Consider the following 19201-nt stretch of genomic DNA (forward strand, 5'->3'; position numbering starts at 1 on the left):
TTTCCTCCATTCTTATTGGACAATAACAATAGAGAGAGAAAAAGCAAGAGAGAGAATAAAAGTATAATGAGAGTATAAAAGAGAGTTGTCACAAAAGTTGTTGAAAATTGGTTGTCAAAATATCATTTCTCTTAGTTATTACAAGCACCAACTTAGATATGAATCAATTTTACATAAACTAAAAAAATGATCATCATCATGATAAGTCTTACGATTCACCCAAGATTACGATTCTATTTTACTACTCCCTCCGGTCACTATTATAAGCAAATTTTGACTTTTTAGATGCATTCAATAAATGATGTATGTGGTCTATATTGTAGACCACATACATCATTTATTGAATGAATCTAAAAAATAGAAATTTACTTATAATAGTGACCGGAGAGTACTAAAAAGATTAGTTTCTCCACGCGTAAATATCATACACTATTCCTTTATTAAAGTAGTTGTAACATGGAAATTCTAAACAAATTGGCACCGTCAATGAAATCTTGACCATTAAAAAAAAGCAAATGGCTAAGATCAAAAATCAAAATGTGGTCAATTTTGACTATTACATTTAATCCATTTCCTATATATTCAAATTAACAAAGAAATTAATTTGTATATTCGTACTTGCTTTCTTCTCAATTGGAATATTCGTACTTTGCTTCTTCTCAATTGGCCTCTTCTCTCTCTCTCTCTCTCTGAATTCTTCAGATCTTCTGAACTCAAACCGTTTCTTCTTCTGCTACACCTCAACATCTTCTTCTTCAACTCTTCACCATATCGGAACAACAATTTCGGAATTTTCGCTTTGTTTTGCTTAATTTTCAACTGTCAGCGTAAAATTCGATCTAGGTTTTACAGTAACATTACTTGTTTGATCTTTTTCTCCTGAAGGAAAGAAGAACAAGATGCAGAAAGATCAACTCAAGAAGGTTGTCTTTTTATTATGATTTTTGATTTTAAGATTGACCCTTTTGTGTTTAGGGTTTGTTACTATGTTTTGAACTGATATGGTGTGGAAAAAATGGAAAACTGGAAACTGGGGTGTGTGAAAAATGTGAAAAATGATATTTTTATTTGTTTGTTTAAAATTGGGTTAAGGATATAATTGTCAAAAGCACTTGTGATTGATTAATGGGAATTTTGCTGTAAAAATTGTTGCTTTATTGTGGTTCAAAATGGTTGCTGGATTTGAAGTTTAGTTTTTTATGTTTCTACTTTATGTGATTTTAGTTTAGAGGTTCTAATTTTGAATTTTGATTGAGCAGTAGTTATCACTGTTTAATTGTGGTTTTGTATGGATGGATATTATTCAGTGGCCATAGCATCGTTACTTCTGATCGAAAGTGTGTCCGGTGTCCAACACCGACACAACACTACACAATTGATTACATTCAATTATGCCATTTTCTCAAATTATTACGGATGTCAATGTGGTGTCTGTGTCAGTGCTTCATAGCTTTTATGTGCATTTGATTATTCCTAGTTGAAGTTTTTATATAATTTTGGAGTCTACTTGAGTCTAATTATTTGGCAGATTTTATATTTTAATGTTGCTTGGTGTGAAGATTTGTGAAATCATAATGCTTTAACCCAGTGTTTTATCGAGCTACGTGAAACTGAATGTCTAGGTTAACCTATCATACTTCTATGTAGTTATGTTTGGTTCCTACATTTTTCTCTACCAGTTGATCTGAGTTATTTTCTAGCTTTGGTGAAGAGTTTTATAGATCATAATATTTTGGAAATTTATTGATGTGCAGGATATTAAAGAGGTAAAGTTTTTCACTGAGTACGGAGACGCCAACAGATACAAAATTCTCGAAGTTGTTGGTAAAGGTAGCTATGGAGTTGTTTGTGCAGCGATTGACACGCACACTGGAGGAAAAGTTGCGATCAAGAAGATTCATGATGTTTTTGAACATATCTCTGATGCCATTAGAATCCTCAGGGAAGTCAAGTTGCTAAGGCTTTTAAGACACCCTGATATTGTTGAGATTAAGCGGATTATGTTGCCGCCATCAAAGAGGGAATTTAAAGATATTTATGTTGTCTTTGAGCTCATGGAGTCTGATCTCCATCAAGTCATCAAAGCTAATGATGACTTGACTCGTGAACACCAACAGTTTTTTCTTTATCAAATGCTTCGTGCACTGAAGTTTATGCATACAGGTCTTTATTCTTTCATTTTGGCCTTTATTTGTAATCTTGTTACACTTGTGTCATGTTTCAATAAAACGCGGTGCTTAATTGCTAATATTTTCTTTTCTGCACTACTGCAGCAAATGTATATCACAGAGACCTTAAGCCCAAGAATATACTTGCAAATGCAAACTGCAAACTCAAAGTCTGTGATTTTGGACTGGCAAGAGTTGCATTCAATGATACCCCAACAACAACTTTTTGGACGGTAATGTGGTTTATTCGATTTGAATTTTTAATAGAGCATGCGGAAGTTATGACTGTTTTTGAAAACGTTGAGGTTTTTAAAGCTTTCTTTTGTGGCATATTGCAGGATTACGTTGCTACAAGATGGTATAGAGCCCCTGAACTATGCGGGTCTTTCTTTGCTAAGGTATAGTTTGGCTAAAAAATTTGTATTTAACCGACCTGTGGTTATAGTTTGTGACACAACATTTGCTACAAGGTCATCTGTTCCCAGCTTTGGCAATAAGCTATTTTGTTGACTTCATTACTGATGCAAGTTTGAACAAATGATTTTCTGGATATTGTCATTGCATATCATGTAGAGCTTTTGTAACTGGTTTTCTTTTTATGGTTTGAGTTTTTGATTTATTGCACTCATAACTATGTGAATCCCCTAAAATTTTAATTTAAAATCTAACCACGTTTTTTAGGTTTTTTTTATTATTGAAACCATCCACGTTTTGAGGTTTGAGTGTAAGACAGAGCGGTGCGTAAAAGTTGAGTAACTGTTGATGAAGGGAAATTGAATAAAATCTTACCAAATCTTTTTTTTTTGAGGACCCAAGTCCTTACACTTGTAGGAAGGCTATAGATGACATGACATTAGAGTTAGGCAGCTAGTCGTAGAAAGGTTTGAATGTTCTTAAGATTTTATGTCAGCAAAATGGTATATTTTCTGTTGATCATTATCTTTTCCACTATTTTATGAGGTAAATCATGCTTATCAAATAAGGAGAAATTGAAAATGTGTTTGCCTAACTTGTAAAAATGTTGCACTTATTTCTGTCTGAAATGCTTTCTGTGTGTTTAATAGTAAAGAGTAATGCCTAGATTATAATAATTCTTGTTCAGGGAGGACTATTGATCTCTCCTGGAAGTTGAATTTATCTGTCCTTCAGGTAACTGTGTCGGTTTGTCTTGTTTCCCTGAAGTGGTTTGGTTGAAATGTGTAATTTCTCCTCTTTAATATTCTGACATCGTCATCATTTTTTATGCAGTACACACCAGCAATTGATATATGGAGCATTGGATGCATTTTTGCAGAAGTGCTTACAGGAAAGCCATTGTTTCCTGGTAAAAGTATTGTGCATCAATTAGATTTGATTACTGATCTTCTTGGAACACCACCGCCTGAAATTATCTCTGGAGTATGGACCACTCTTTTGCTTTTTAACATAATCTTAATTCTCACGAGATTGTCACTTTTTTTATTCGTGAAAAAACTATTTAAGTGTCTGACGGTTAATTTATTCAATTTTTTTTGTAGGTTCGAAATGAGAAGGCAAGGAAGTACTTGATGGAGATGCGGAAAAAACTTCCCGTGCCATTTGAACGGAAATTTCCAAATGCTGATCCATTGGCACTTCGCCTATTGCAAAGGCTTTTAGCATTTGATCCAAAGGATCGGCCAACAGCCCAAGAGGTATTTATTCACCTAACATAGAGTGTGTTATGCCCCCATCTAGTGGAGTCTATTTCAAGATCTTTCTATTGGAATTTGTCTTTTTCTTCAATATAAATCTGAAAGAAACCGTTGCGTGTTTGGTTCGCAGGCACTAGCTGATCCTTTCTTCAAGGGTTTGGCAAAAATTGAGAGAGAACCTTCTTCTCAGCCAATTTCAAGAATGGAGTTTGACTTTGAGAGAAGGCGGGTGTCAAAAGACGATATTAAGGAACTAATATACCGGGAAATACTTGAATATCATCCTCAGCTGCTTAAAGATTACATTAGTGGAACTGAAGGCACAAACTTCATGTACCCTAGGTCAGCCTAACAATTGTCTTTTTTTTTTTTCTTCCCCCCTTTCCGATGTAACAAAGTTGCACAACTATTGCTTATTATTGACTGATGTGTTTTCCTTGCAGTGCAATAGACCAATTCAGAAAGCAATTTGCTTATCTGGAGGAGAATAATGGTAAATGTGGCCCGGTGATTCCTCCAGAAAGGAAGCATGTCTCCCTTCCTAGGTAAGAATGACATGCACTAACCATGAAAGGCTCTGTAGTTATTGTATTCAATTTTTGTTATATATCATTGTTTGCTGGAAGATTGATTGATTTTATTATGGCTTGTTTTTAGTCCCTGGGTTGGTGTGTGTGCTTTTGTTCATGTGGTTTAAAGTCTGCTGTTTTTGATTTTTAGTGGTGGCTTTGGTTCCCTGTGTTGTGGGGTTTTGCCTTAGTTTCCTGTTGTTTTTAGTGTAAGCTCTGTAGTTAGTTTTTCTTTCTTTCCTGAATTTTGTAGTTTTATTTTTCATTTTCGCACGTCTTGTACGCGGGGTTGAGATGTGTCAATAAAATTTTGTCGTTTCAAAAAAAACGTTGGTTTGCATGTTGATATCGGTTCCTTTTTTAAACTTCATATTTTCGAATGAATATGTCATATAATCATATATTTTTTGTTTTGTTTTTGTAAGGTCCACTGTTCTCTCTAGTACAATTCCTCCCAGTACACAACCGTCTTTTGCTCCATATGCGAACAGACAAATCACACAAGAGGCATTCAGTATTCCCAGAGCAGCAGAATCAAATTCTCTAAGTCAATCAAAGGGTTTACGACCACCTCCAAGAGCGCCTGCAGGTATGAACTATATAAGTGGCATGGTACTTGCCATGGTTTTAAGTTGCAGTTGTGGTTATTCTGAAGACATATATTGTGGTAAAATGCCGACATATGACTGATGAAGGCCACAATTGCGGTTGTGATGCCGTTGCAGAGACCTCGAAAACCGTTATATTGTGGCCGCAAATGCAGTCTGCGATTTAAAGCCATTACTTGCCGTAATAAACAAAATGAATAAGAACTTGGTGGTACTAATTTGGTTTCATCTTTCTGTCCTCTAATTATTAACCCGTTTTCTTTCCTCACAGCCAAATCAGGAAGAGTTACAGGGCCAGTTCTCTATGACAATGGAAGAAGCACAAAAGATAATTATGACGCAAGGATCTTCTACCAAAATGCTATTCCTCAAGCAATCTCTCCACACTGTTTCCAAAGGGTTGCAAACGCGCACCAAACTAGCACAAAAACTACACCAGAAACATACAAGGATAATTCACAAGGCAAACATCAACTCTCACCGAAGAAGTGTAACGTGCCAGCTAGACCAGCTTTCGATCTTAATACCAATCCATATCACCAACAGAGCAAGAATGATCTGTTAAACGATCCTGTCACCGTTATTGACGCAAAATTGTTGAAGGCACGATCTCAATTTGGTGCAGCTGGTGCTGCCGCAGTAGCCGTTGCTGCTCACAGGCATTCTGCAGGCTTTCAGTATGGATTGACATAGATTAGGAGCTTTCAGAGAGATTTGCCATTAAATGCTGTGTCTAAGTTAGGAGTGAAGAAAGGTGGTTAACTTTTAGTTGGGTTTAGTTTTTGTTTTCTATTTCTGCTTTCATAATATCATCCTTGTAATTATATGTACATCATTTAATTAATTAATTAATAAAAAATTTGATTGTTTCTCTCTATCTTTTGATGCATAAGATATCCATGGTAAAAGGAGAACCTGAAATTGTCAATGAATTCTATTTCAATTTTCGCAACATTTGATTCTTAAATTATGAAGGTTATGCTGCTATGGCTGTCATACACTTGCTCTAAAATTGACTAATAAGAAAATCTCACAAGCTACAAAGATGAAGTGTTGCTGAGCTAAACATGTAAATTGCTAATCTTGAAATTTCAATAAGCATGATCTTTTGGGATGATAATATCAAAGTTGCTAACTGTCCATTCTGCTAGTTGGCCACCACTAATGTATATTTCAGTCCCCAAGTCAATTGATGGCCAGTGTCTCTCCACAGGTTCAGTACCTGGATCCTGCACCAAATATATTAGCAGCTAATATTGTTAATAAAGATACGAAGCATTTCTAATTTCTTCTACATTCATCAATGATCATTCTCCAATATTGATAGTGGAGCTTATAATTTAAGTTGTTTGAATCATCATTTCAAGAAAAAACTCAAGGAACATGAGAACTTGCCTGATAAAAATAGAGAGATTGAGAGAGTCTTCCAACATCAAGCTCCCAAGTTCTTGGATCACCAATCCAACCTTCACCTTTCTTTGTTGGATACCCGTACTCACCCCAAACCGGGTGCGGCAAAATTTGGAGTATCTCTTGAGGCTGCGGATTGCTATACGGATCAGATGGTATCACCGGTTTCTCCAAGTACATTGCATTTCCTGGAGCACGATAGAGAAGGTAGGCATCATAGGGGAACTTGGCCGTCTCTGTTCGATGAACTCGGGTGCCATTTGAGAAGGTATGATAAGGAGGACATTGTTCAAGATGGTTGGGTTTGCACGACGGTTCAGCTTCTGGGTTTATGTCCATTTCACTGTATCTGGTTACATCAGATGTGACATCCCCATCGCACGGCTTTCCATTGTTCTTCCAACAACTTCCCATGTCCATGAGGTAGAATTGGCTCTTTGGACCCCCTCCTTTCTTGATATCAAGTGTGAACCTTACCTTAAAATGTGGTGACTTTGGTACCTACATAATTTTATTTTATATGATGTATGACTTCCTAAGCATATGAGGAATAGAGTAAATATTCAACTTATCAATATTTCAAAATAAACCTTGATATATTTTGATGTTGCAAAATGTTAATCAATCCGCGACATTACTGACTTAGCTTCAAATTCATCCATGGTATTTCCAATTAATGACATTCTAGTCCCTAAAATACCAACGGATGGACAAAATTGATCATAGTTTTTCAATTTTAGGGATCTTTTTAGAATATTGATAATGTGAGAGTTTAAATCGGTACAATTTTCACGACCAATTTGAGTATTTACCAAGAAAAATGCTAATAAACTTAAAGTAGAGAAAAAACAACTCACAATTTTTGTCATGCCTCTAGTTTCATAATGGTAACCACCAGAGAATCCTGTAGTAGCATCTGATCTAAGATAAAGCATTAACCAAGGATATTTAGAAGAAGTCTTCAACACATGGTGAAAAATCCAACTTCCATTACCAACTTCCTTCTCCCAAGTCACTGAATAATAAGAAGTATCATTCATATAACCTAAATTTGCATCATTAGTAGCATTCAAATCCCATGAACCATAGAAACTTCCTCTCATAATCTTCTTTTCAACACCATACACTTGTGTATAATTGTGGTACATTGATGGCATATTCATACACCCTTCTCCAAAGCAAGGAAAATCATGTTGTGGAAATGGCTCAGCTTTGAAACCATTTTTTGGACAAATTGCAGCTAAAGTATCCATGTTTCCACTTTTGAGCATTATCATCCAAAATTGCCATGGTCTTGGAGTATCTAAAACCTCACATTTTTTACCTAAGTATAACTCCTTCCAAGGTGCATACATGTCTGCATTTTTTGTCTTCAAAAGGAGTTCGTTATTACTTGATATGCCTAATCTGTTCTCCCATTCTTGCACCTTGTGAACTAATCTCACCTTTTCTGCTAGTGATCATAATTTTTTTTTTAAGTATCGAAATTCAGAAAGAGATTAATGTCGTGTTGGTGTAATTATTTTTACACTGTCAATGAATGACAAATCATCCTTTGTATTACTTTTAAGGAAGATATTGTTCAAATCAAAATTTCGGTGATCAAATGATTGTGATTTATTGACGGTGTAAAAATATTTACAATCTCACTGCATATATATCAATGAAATCTAATAATAAAAAAAATTAATTGTCATATATTACGAAAAATAGAGATAGAAATATCAACGTAATTTCTGCACAAATGGGGTTACTTGCATTAATACATAACTTCATACACTAGACAGTAAACCAAAGTATATCAAGTTGGCCTCTCAAGTTATATTGATCACTCGAATAAGGTTCGCCTTTTTGAAGTCCTAGTTGTTGACATTGGAGCCTTACTCGTGCTTACAAATCCGATTTGTAAGGTGAGAAGTGTCTCCTTTTTCGTAAATTCTTATCAAAAGTTCTAAAATAATACGAGACTTAGTTTTTCACAATACTAACTTCGTTATTATGTGACAAAAATATCAATTTCTTTCTTTTGCTTCAATTTCAATCTAGTTCAATATAATTACAATGTAATAGAGATCAAACCAATCAGAAAATTAGGGCTTTCATTTGAGCAGGCGGTTAAAAATTAGGGCTTTCATTTGCTCAACCTTTCATAAAGTGGATCCATAACAATTAATGCTAATTAAACATAACCTATTATTATAATTGATATTTACAATCCACTCAAACAAAAACTTACTACACTCTAAACTTTTTTTTATAAGAAAACATTATAACCCCGTTTGTTCCTTAGTGAGATGAAAATACATTCATACATGGGAAAACAATTACCACAAATACGATTCATAAAGAAATTTGTCACAAAAGTTGTCTAAAAATGGTTGTTCAAATATCATTTCTCATTCATAAATGGAAAAAGAGTAATGAACGTTGCTGGAAAAAGAAATCACCTAATAGAGTCTAGGTATTCGTGCATCAAAATGCAACGCCAAAAACAAAATCAATAACAATTCATATTATTTAAACATAATTGATATGTCTTCGTGAGCTTAGCTCAGTTGGTTGGGGCAATGCATAAAATATGCAAGGTCCGAGGTTCAAACCCCGGCCACTACCAACAAAAAAAAAAAACATAATTGATATGATAAGTAACAAATCAATAACACTTCAGTAAACCAATTGAACTGGTTTTAACCCTATGATAAGTAACAAATCAATAACACTTCAGTAAACCAATTGAACTGGTTTTAACCCTGACGTCATTGGCATCTAGGACGTAATTGTAACAAAATAATTTTAACTTCCTTCCTCAAAAAAAAAAAATTAATTTTAACTTCCAACAAATTTAGAAATTAAAATAGTTTTTTTTAGAGATAATTAAAATAGTTTCTTACCATATACTTAAGTGACATCATTCATACTAAGTTGTTGAAGTATAATTCATATTCTAATGTTAGTTAGTTGTGGATAAATTCAATTATGTTTGTTGGTTAGTTAGTTTGTTAGTGGTTTGTAGTGCAAGTTACTCAACTTAACCTATAAGTACTTAGTTTTTGTATTCAGTTGATATATAGATCACATATCTAATATAACTCATATCTTTCACATTCAATAATATAAAGTTTTATCATTCCTTTGTAGTTTTCTCTCTAAGTGTGAGTGTGTAGAGATCATTCTAATCTCAGCATAGAACGTTCGGAAGTATCCAGAACATTCCAATCTTTCTCTCAATTCTGTATGTGCAAGCATGTTCTATCAGTGGTATCAGAGCCTTTGGTTCATGATCCATGGGGTTTCAAGCATAGCTTCCTCAAACGAGATTGCAGTTCATTATCAACCTAGCAACAAGGCACACGTGGTAATGGTTTATGCAAAGGTTATTAGCACTTGGTTATTGATACATGTGGTGTCAATAATGGCTTTTGAAAAGGAGTTTTCTCAAGTCAAGAAATGGGAGAAGTGGGTAGTGAGGATACAAGAAATCTTTGGTTTACAGAGATTGCTAGAAAAGATCCAAATCCAAAAAGAGGAAGAGAAGGCTTCCTGCGAGAAATCCATGAAAGGAGATAAAAAGGCTCTTTTCAAGATCCATGAGAGTGTGGATGAAGGGAATTCAAAAGAAAGAGATAATAATTAAGGCTATGTTCTTGGTCCATAAATGTATGGATAAGGTGAATTCATATTGGATTTCTTCTACCAAAAGTGCAAATAAGGCGTGGAAAGCTCAAAGAGGAGCTGTTTCAAACAAAGCTCAACAAGGAGCTGAAGAAGAAAGAAGTGATCAGGAGAGAAACATGGAGATTGAGGGGAAACAGAATGAAAATCAAGAAATTGATTCATAAACCGAAGAAGTAAAACAAGGTTACAAAGTTTATTCTTGTTTATATTTAATTTTAAGTATTGTTCGGTTTTATGAAGAATAGCAAGGAGGTTGCAATGTTAAACGAAGAATTCATGTTATGAAGTTTCGTTGTTGTTCACTTGAAAACTCGGTCTTGGTTGTGATGTTTATGCCAATGGGGTTCAAGAATCCAAGAAAGAGGGGTTCTATCACTACCAAGAGAGTTAGATTGAATTATGCATAAAAAAATTGTTGTTATTTCAAATGATGAAGGTGATTGTGTGATTAAGACGTTCAAGTGGATTACACACGGTCAGCTATGAAAGCGTTTGTTCAGTCAGATGAGGAAATAATGACTGAGCTAGCACAAGAAGGTGTTGCTTTTATGCATAAGATTGATGACATATTCAGGTTATCAATGTGTGTCCAAATTGCTTGTTTCATTGAAGTATTAAGTTTGAACTACAAGATTTTCTGTGTGAGGAAACATGGCAATGTTGCAGAAAATTCAGGTTTTGTCCATTATAGAAGGTTAATGAAATTATGGGTAAAGTTAAGAATGTTAATGAAGTTCATAATGTTACTGAAGTTTGAGAAATGCAGTAAAGATAGGAGCAGAATGTTTTGTTTTCTACAATAGTTAGAAGCAAGAGATGCTGATTCACATTCATTGTCAGAAGCATAAGTAGATTCTGAAGAATCAAGCAGTATGAATGATGCAACAAGGCTTGAGAAGAAAAAGCCTTGTGATTTTAGTTTTGTTCCAATTTAAGATATTAGTAAAATCTTAATTAAGGGGGTGTGTTGAAGTACCATTCATATTCTAATGTTAGTTAGTTGTGGACAAATCCAACTATGTTTGTTGGTTAGTTAGTTACTTAGTAACTAACTAGTTAGTTAATTTGTTAGTGGCTTGTAGTGCAAGTTACTCAACTTAGCCTATAAGTACTTAGTTTTTGTATTCAGTTGATATATAGCTCACACATCTAATATCACTCATATCTCTCACATTCAATAATATAGAGTTTTATCATTCCTTTGTAGTTTCCTCTTTAAGTGTGAGTGTGTAGAGATCATTTTAATCTCAATACAGAACGTTCTGAAGTATCCAGAACATTCTAATCTTTATCTCAATTCTGTATGTGCATGTTCTATCATAAGTGACATCATTTATTGACGTGACAAGTATCTCCTACATATCTAGAGATTTCATCCGCTCTCATATGCACGACGACTTTTGCTCATGTTTATTTTTAATTTTGAAGAAAAATCATGCTTACTACATTGGATATCAGGTGTTAAATGATGATAGCAAACCGTAAGAGCTATCAAAATCACAAATGGAAGACATTTTTATACCAAATGAATATCATTTATTGACGTGTCAAGTATCTCTCACATATCTAAAGATTTCATCCGCTCTCATTTGTACGAGCTGACTTTTTCTCGTGTTTATTCTTTATTTTGTAGAAAAATAATGCTTGCTACATTGGATATCAGGTGATTAAATAGGCTAAAATATGGTTTTAGTCCCTGTAAATATGTCTCGTTTTGATTTTAGTCCCTGTAAAAAAAAAATTTGTTTTTGGTCCCTGCAAAATATTTTGTTTTTGAAAATAGTCCCTGACCCTACTTTTGTGATGATTTGCATACGTGGCACGTGATGACTGAACCCATTTTGTAGTTTTTGGTCCCTGCAAAATATTTGATTTTTTAAAAAGGTCCCTGCAAAATATTTTGATTTTGAAAATAGTCCCTTTGGGGACTATTTTAAAAAACAAAAAATTTTGCAGGGACCCAAAACTACAAATTTTTTTTTACAGGGACTAAAACCAAAACGAGGCGTATTTGCAGGGACTAAAGTCATATTTTAGCCTTTACGATAGCTCAACCTAAGAGCTATCAAAATCACAAATGGAAAACATAAGGAAGCAAACCCGATTAAAAATGTGAGAGCCAAAATTACAATATTCAATCAAACAATGCAAACAAATCTAAAATAAAAAACTATATATTTTAAATGGTCACTTACTTTGATGTTTACGGTATTTGACATCAAAGCAATCAGCCATTCTTGGACTTCCCATGTTTGGTGCTTCTTTTCCAACCTCATTGCATTGATTCCATGACTCAATAGCAACTCTCAAGCCATCTCTTTTCATACCAGGATCTCCAATGGCTGATATATAATCTTGATCATTCAATAATGCATTCACTTGGAACAATAGAAATAAACATGCAAATGCACATAATTTTAAACAAAGGGTATGCTTCCATAGCTCCATTATTGGAGTAACAAAAAGAGTACCCTAATAGAAGTAATGCTTATATATGGTGATACTTAGAACCCTCATCCATTAATTCTACACTTGAGATAGACACAAAATAGAGAGAGAAGGGAAATCAAGAGAGAACATATGTGAGTTGGATGGATGTGGTGTCAACAAATGCTTTCTCTTTTAAATTTTAGTCCTATTTATGTGCGGGAGTTTTATCTATTCTTTTGTTTCTCTAGACATGTGTCTTATTACATGCTTGACTTTTTCTATAAAAATATATTTCTAATAAGACATATTTTTGTAATAATTATACTGCTTTTAAATATTGTTATGATTTTCTGATAAAAAATATTTTTCTTATTTAGATATTATTCTTGAGTTCAAAAGTCCTAACTTAACTGACATAATTATCCAAATTGCTAGGTTGAACATTATGACCAGAATCAAACCCCAATACCTTCACTTACGTGTGTGAGTTTATAATGACTTTACGATTTTGTTTATCTATAAAAAAAAATATTATCGTTGAAATCTAGTTTGTTTCGTAAAAAGAAAATGGATGTATCTAAAAAAAAAATATTATTTTGAAATCTAGTTTGTTTCGTAAAAAGTAAATGGATATCTTTTTCTAGAGTTTTACTTTGAGAGGATCTTTTTGTAGTGTTGATATAATATTTCTGTTGACTAAACAAATAGAGAATGACATAAAAGTTAGCTGGATAAGTTTATAGTCATCTTTTGTTTCCTCTATTATGAAATAAATGACTAATTTATAATTTCAACTTTTACTAAACAAAATGATCGTTTTTATAATATTTGTAGACAAGTTTTTGGATTAATTAGTAATTGAAATGATATTTGATATTAAAAATTCGATGAGATATTTACAATCTGACAAGAATATGATTATAAAAAAGTGGCATTTTAATAGCACTTTGTAAGGTAAGCGCTATTAAAGATACATCCTATGACAACGCTTCTAAAAGAAAAATTATTAAACATAGGGCCTATAATTGCGCTTTTTCTCAAACTGCTACTGAATTATATACAAAAAACCTTTTTTAAAGTGCTAAAATTTATCCTACAATAGGGATAATAAAGTGCCAAAATATTACTCCATCTCGCGTGCTTAAGATTTACCAAAAGATAGTGAGTCACTACCTCAAAAAAAGGCTTTAACAACGCAAATGTGATACTTACTGAATTAGTTATAGATAATTGAAATAAAATAAATAAAAGTATGTTAGTGAAAAATAATAATATACATTGATAATAAAATAAATAAAACATACATTAGGATGAGAGTAAGTAATTCATCTTTATTCTTATGGTAGCCTATACTATTATAGTGACACAACTCTCTTATTTTATAATATCATGCACTAATGAAAGCCATATATGATAACACAAACTTTTCAATTTGTGTATATTTCTGTTAATTCCCTATAATTTATCAAATTCAATCGTCATGCTCTATTCTCATGTCATCGATGAATGCCTTTCCTTCAAGTTTACGAGCAAAGAAGTTCTTGAAATATTCATCTACTCCAACTTTTTTGAACCGAGGTGGTGTTTCTTCATTGATTAAGCTCTCCAAAGGACCTACAATACCATCTTGATTCAAGCTGTGGAATGTAGCAATTGAAAGCCTTTCCTTTTTAGAGTCCACTATTGCTCGGTGTTCAATACTTCGATATATTCCATTTGTTAATATCTTTCGATGTAAAGCATGAAAAACAAAACCAATAGTAAGTGTGATGTAAGTAGATCTTAGAAAGAAAACAATATTAGTGCTAAATTTTTAAAATATAAATAACGAGTTTATAAGTAAATTGATGCAGAGTTTATAAGCTATTAGCCATCATTCGGTCTCCTTTACAATCCATTAATTTAATCCATTATATCCGATATCAAACCAACAATTAAGTGGTTTGACTCAAATAAATAACGATGATAGTTAAACATCCATGATTCCCATATACTAATTCAACACTTCATTTTCTTCTTATCTCTCATTTTCCATCACATCATTAACATGTCACATCTATCACATCTTCACTACTCTATTTCTTTCTCACTCAAGGTGTCAATGGTGGGTGTGGATGAGTGTCCATGAAACACTTTGCAATAAATAATTAGTTTTGGGTAAGGTCGAATTCATCTAGAACACTTGAATTCAATCTCTTGATGAAAATAGATAAAACTTATGTCCTAACTAAACTCTAGATAATCGAGATATATTTTCAAAAGGAACTGGAATATACTAAGACAAACAGAAAATTGCACAAATGAGATTTTTTAATCATCTATTCACTTTATTACTTGCATGTTTGGATTGGGCGACATCAATGAAATCACGATGGGCCATGACCATTTAAACTAAAATTATACTTTAGATTTTCATCAAAATCACCGTAATTTTGTCAAACGTACCGTCAATCCAAACAGACACTCTCTCTATCCTCACCTTATCTTTAGTCAGCGTTGAATTAGTGCTATTTATTTATTTATTCAACAAGCTCTATTTAAATCATGGGTTAATTATGTTTCTAGTCCCTATAAAATAGCGACCTTGTAAGTTTAGTCCCTACTTAATTTTAATAGCATTTTTAGTCCCTATAAAAAAAAATTTACTTATAATTTTAGTCCCTGCTAAAACAAAGTTTGATTAATTATCCTTAAACTCTTAAATTTTTGAACGATTTTTTTGAGACAAGATTAGAACACTATGAAAGGTTCGTTTACTAAAATTTAGAATTTTCTGACATGAAATGAATTAAATATGAATTTTTTAAAACGACAAAAGTTAAAGATAAAAAGTAATAAAATCTGGATGTAGAAATCAAATTTTGCGATAATTTTTTGCGGACGAACTTTTAGTAATGTTCTAAACATGTCTGCAAAAAATTGTTCAAAAATTTAAGAGTTTAAGCATAAATTAAACAAATTTGAATTGAGTAGGGACTAATACTCAATGCAGAAAAACAAAATTAGGGACTAAAAATGCTATTAAAATTAAGTAGGGACTAAACTTACAAGGTCGCTATTTTATAGGGACTAAAAACATAATTAACCCTTAAATCATTGAGCACTATAAATTGTTTGATATATGAATGGATTTTTTTACCTCTAGCACGTCCCCGATGTTAACAATGAAGGCATTAGACATGGGCTTAACAGGAACCCACATACCATCTTTCCTTATTTGGAGACCTTCTACTTCATTGAGTTGTAAGAGGAGAGTAACACCTTGAGGATCCGAATGATTTGTGAGGCCAATAACCTTTTCTGGTTGAGGACAAGGAGGGTAATAGTTCATCCTCATCATTTGTATCCCATCTTCAAATAACTCTCTTATTTCATTTTCCTTTATCTTTAATGCCTTTTCAATATGACCAACAATAACCATGGCTTTATTTTTCATTTCTTGCGAGTATAACTCTAGTGTGTCTCTGCATGATAAAGATCAATCAATGTTGACAAAAAGATCAAGTCGCATATTGAATAGAGATAAAACATTAATCGAGTTTATTAAAAGTGACATTACAATATAAAAACATTTATTTAAGGGGGACGAGTTAAATCTAGAGTTAAATATGTTTTTGGTCCCTACAAAATTGGGATCTTTTAAGTTTAATCCTTACTTAATTTTAATAGTTCTTTTAGTACCTAAATTTATTTTCTGCACTCAATATTAATCCCTCCTCAATTCAAATTTGTTTAATTTATACTTAAACTCTTGAGTTTTTGAACATTTTTTTGCATACGTATTAAGAACATTACTAAAAGCTCCTCTGCAAAAAATTGTCGCAAAATTTTATTTTTACGTCCAGATTTTGTTAATTTTATCTTTAACTTTTGTCTTTTTAAAAAATTCATATTTAATTCGTTTCATGTTAAAAAATTCTAAATTTTATTAAATGAACCTTTCATATTGTTCTAAACTTGTCTAAAAAAATCGTTCAAAAATTTAAGACTTTAAGGATAATTAAACAAACTTTGTTGTAACAGGGACTAAAATTAGAAGTATTTTTTTTATAGGGACTTAAAAACCTATTAAAATTAAGTAAGGACTAAACTTAGAAGTTCCCAATTTTATAGGGACCAAAAATATATTTAACCCTTAAATCTAATATAAAAAATAGGGTTAATTATGTTTTTGATCCCTACAAAATTGCGACCTTGTAAGTTTAGTCCTTATTTAATTTTAATAGCATTTTTAATCCCTACAAAAAATTTCTGCACTCAATATTAGTCCTTACTCAATCCAAATTTGTTTAATTTATGCTTAAACTCTTAAGTTTTTCAACAATTTTTTACAGGCGTGTTAAGAACATTATTAAAAGGTCCTCCGGAAAAAATATCGCAAAAATTTGATTTCTACGTCCATATTTTTGTTACTTATATCTTAAACTTTTGTCGTTTTAAAAAATTCATATTTAATTTATTTCATGTTAAAAAATTATAGATTTTAGTAAATGAACCTTTCATAGTGTTCTAAACTTGTATAAAAAGAATCGTTAAAAAATTTAAGAGTTTAATGATAATTAAACAAAATTTATTTTAGCAGGGAATAAAATTATAAGTAAATTTTTTTTTTGTAGGGATTAAAAATGCTATTAAAATTAAGTAAGGACTAAACTTACAAGGTTGCAATTTTGTAGGGACCAAAAACATAATTAACCCTAAAAAATATACACATAAGTAAAAAAAGTTACCTTAAAGGATGAGGAAGTTGTGGAAATAAATGGGGCATCCTAGAGTGTTTAGGAAGGGTTGTCATATAAAACATATCAGCCCAATCAAGTTTCTGTTCCTCACTAAAAACAAATGCTTGTCCAAATCCCTCCATATGTTGGGGAGTTTGCCAAAACTTATTCTTTTCTGACATTGGAAGGTTGAAGAAATCTTGTATCTCCAACTTTATTTTCTCAACCAAAGAAGAACTAACACCATGATTTGCCAGCTATAGTATATTAAGAATATACAAAAATTAAATTAATAATACTAAGCAGTTGAATTTATGACATAAAAAGATTAAATTTATCAATTGAATATCAATTTCAATTTTTTCAATCTCTAATTTTATCTTCAATATTATTTTGGGTTTGACATATCATGTGTGTTTTAAAAGACAATTTATATATCAAATCACATAGCTAAAAATGTTAACAACTTTTCTAGTGTTTATATAAATAAATTATAAAAATTCAATCAAGAAACCCAAAATTATATGTCATATATTTAAGATATTGAAGCTTTAATAAGAGAAAAAAAGACCTGAAAGAATCCCCAATCTTTGCAAGCATTGTGAAGCTTAACCAATTCAGAACTCCCAAATTCTTCTGAAAGCAAGTTATGCATGTCAATAACTGGAATTTCAAGGTTAGTATCAACTTCAGAGAGAATCAAGTTTTCATGATTAGGCTGAATGTATCTTGGTGGAACGGTTGAAATCTTCCCATCATTAGCTAACTCTTGAACTGATGGTACCAAAAGAGAAGTTCCTGATGGGTTCTTGATTTTTTCCATGTCCCCTTTGGCTGAAACACCTAGATTTTTTTTTCCTTCTCTTTTCTTTGTTATTAATTCGCAATGTGTATAACAAACAAAATAAGCTATGGCCTCTTTCTCCTAACAAAAAACCTATTTATTGACACACCGCATGATTGTTTTTTTGGATCAAGTCACACCGAATGAATTGATTTGAGAAAAATCATTTGTTTGAATCTTAACTTGACGTATATAGTATAGAGGCCATCAGTCATTCTCGTATGAACTAGTAGAGGTCATCAATCATTATCCTATGGATTGAATAGTTAACTTATATAGTTAACTAATATAAGTTAAAGATAAAGAGTTTTATAGGTGTTTAAATTCTGATAAAGGAGAAAAATTAATTTGACAATTAATTACTAATTATTTAAAATATTTGTTTGTTTTAACATTACTCCATCCGTCCCTCAATATATGACCTAGTTGACAATATACATCATTGACTTGACATACTTTAACCATATTTTTCTACTAATTCACAAAGATAAATAATATCATGTAAGATGTTGTTGGATTCGTCTCGATGAATATTTTTAAAATATTAAATTTTCATAATTTTTTTTAATAGAGAATTGAAGATATCAAAGATAAAACTTATGCATTGGTACGTGTGTCGGAGTCAACTATGTCATCTATTGAGGGACGGAGGGAGTATTTTTTATTTTCTCTTTCATTTTGTTTCTAAACATTTGATATTACGAGATGATTTTCTTTGTTTTTATTTATTTATACCGTTATACTATGATTAAGATGATTTTTTTTATTTTTTTTTTAAAGAATGACTAACATGATCTGTTAACAAGATTAATTATAGGTAGTAAAGATTTTTTCCCCCGACAAATTATAGGTATGGTCATCTTAATTAATCTTAATATATATATGTGCGCTTTTAAAAATATCAATTAATGATTACGTATGGGTATTCAGTCACCACAAAATATAGGGTATAGATTACACACATCCATAAAAAATGAGAGAGAGGATAGTGGTGGGTTTAAGTATGAAAGTTGTATAGTTTGTTATCTGCGGTAGTATGTAGGTTGAGGGGTCAAAATGTTTATTTCTTATAATTTTCAAAGAAAATATCATTTTTTTTTTAC

At 32.1% G+C, this 19201-nt stretch overlaps 3 protein-coding genes across 3 annotated transcripts; 1 reads left to right on the forward strand and 2 right to left on the reverse strand.

The window, feature by feature from the left end:
- Window positions 1-607: 607 nt before the first annotated feature.
- On the forward strand, window positions 608-5893 carry LOC146949359 (mitogen-activated protein kinase 19-like). Its single transcript, XM_085745399.1, has 10 exons — window positions 608-923; window positions 1755-2163; window positions 2274-2401; window positions 2507-2566; window positions 3417-3566; window positions 3686-3841; window positions 3972-4183; window positions 4285-4386; window positions 4836-4999; window positions 5290-5893. The coding sequence occupies exons 1-10, from the start codon at window positions 900-902 to the stop codon at window positions 5709-5711; spliced, it is 1827 nt and encodes a 608-aa protein (XP_085601525.1). The 5' UTR covers window positions 608-899; the 3' UTR covers window positions 5712-5893.
- Window positions 5894-6031: 138 nt separating this feature from the next.
- On the reverse strand, window positions 6032-12696 carry LOC146949360 (uncharacterized). The gene is made up of 4 exons (XM_085745401.1): window positions 12299-12696; window positions 7286-7878; window positions 6414-6929; window positions 6032-6247 (listed from the first exon to the last, which is right to left on the reverse strand). Exons 1-4 carry the CDS (start codon window positions 12549-12551, stop codon window positions 6110-6112), a joined length of 1500 nt encoding a protein of 499 aa, XP_085601527.1. The 5' UTR covers window positions 12552-12696; the 3' UTR covers window positions 6032-6109.
- A 1092-nt stretch (window positions 12697-13788) lies between these two features.
- On the reverse strand, window positions 13789-18253 carry LOC146949361 (protein SRG1-like). Its single transcript, XM_085745400.1, has 4 exons — window positions 17826-18253; window positions 17264-17511; window positions 15673-15997; window positions 13789-14259 (listed from the first exon to the last, which is right to left on the reverse strand). The coding sequence occupies exons 1-4, from the start codon at window positions 18075-18077 to the stop codon at window positions 14005-14007; spliced, it is 1080 nt and encodes a 359-aa protein (XP_085601526.1). The 5' UTR covers window positions 18078-18253; the 3' UTR covers window positions 13789-14004.
- Window positions 18254-19201: the final 948 nt, after the last annotated feature.

Source organism: Medicago sativa, chromosome 2 (assembly GCF_051527215.1).
Source record: "Medicago sativa cultivar Bolivia chromosome 2, Bolivia_mono, whole genome shotgun sequence".
In the NCBI taxonomy this organism is placed as follows: domain Eukaryota; kingdom Viridiplantae; phylum Streptophyta; class Magnoliopsida; order Fabales; family Fabaceae; genus Medicago; species Medicago sativa.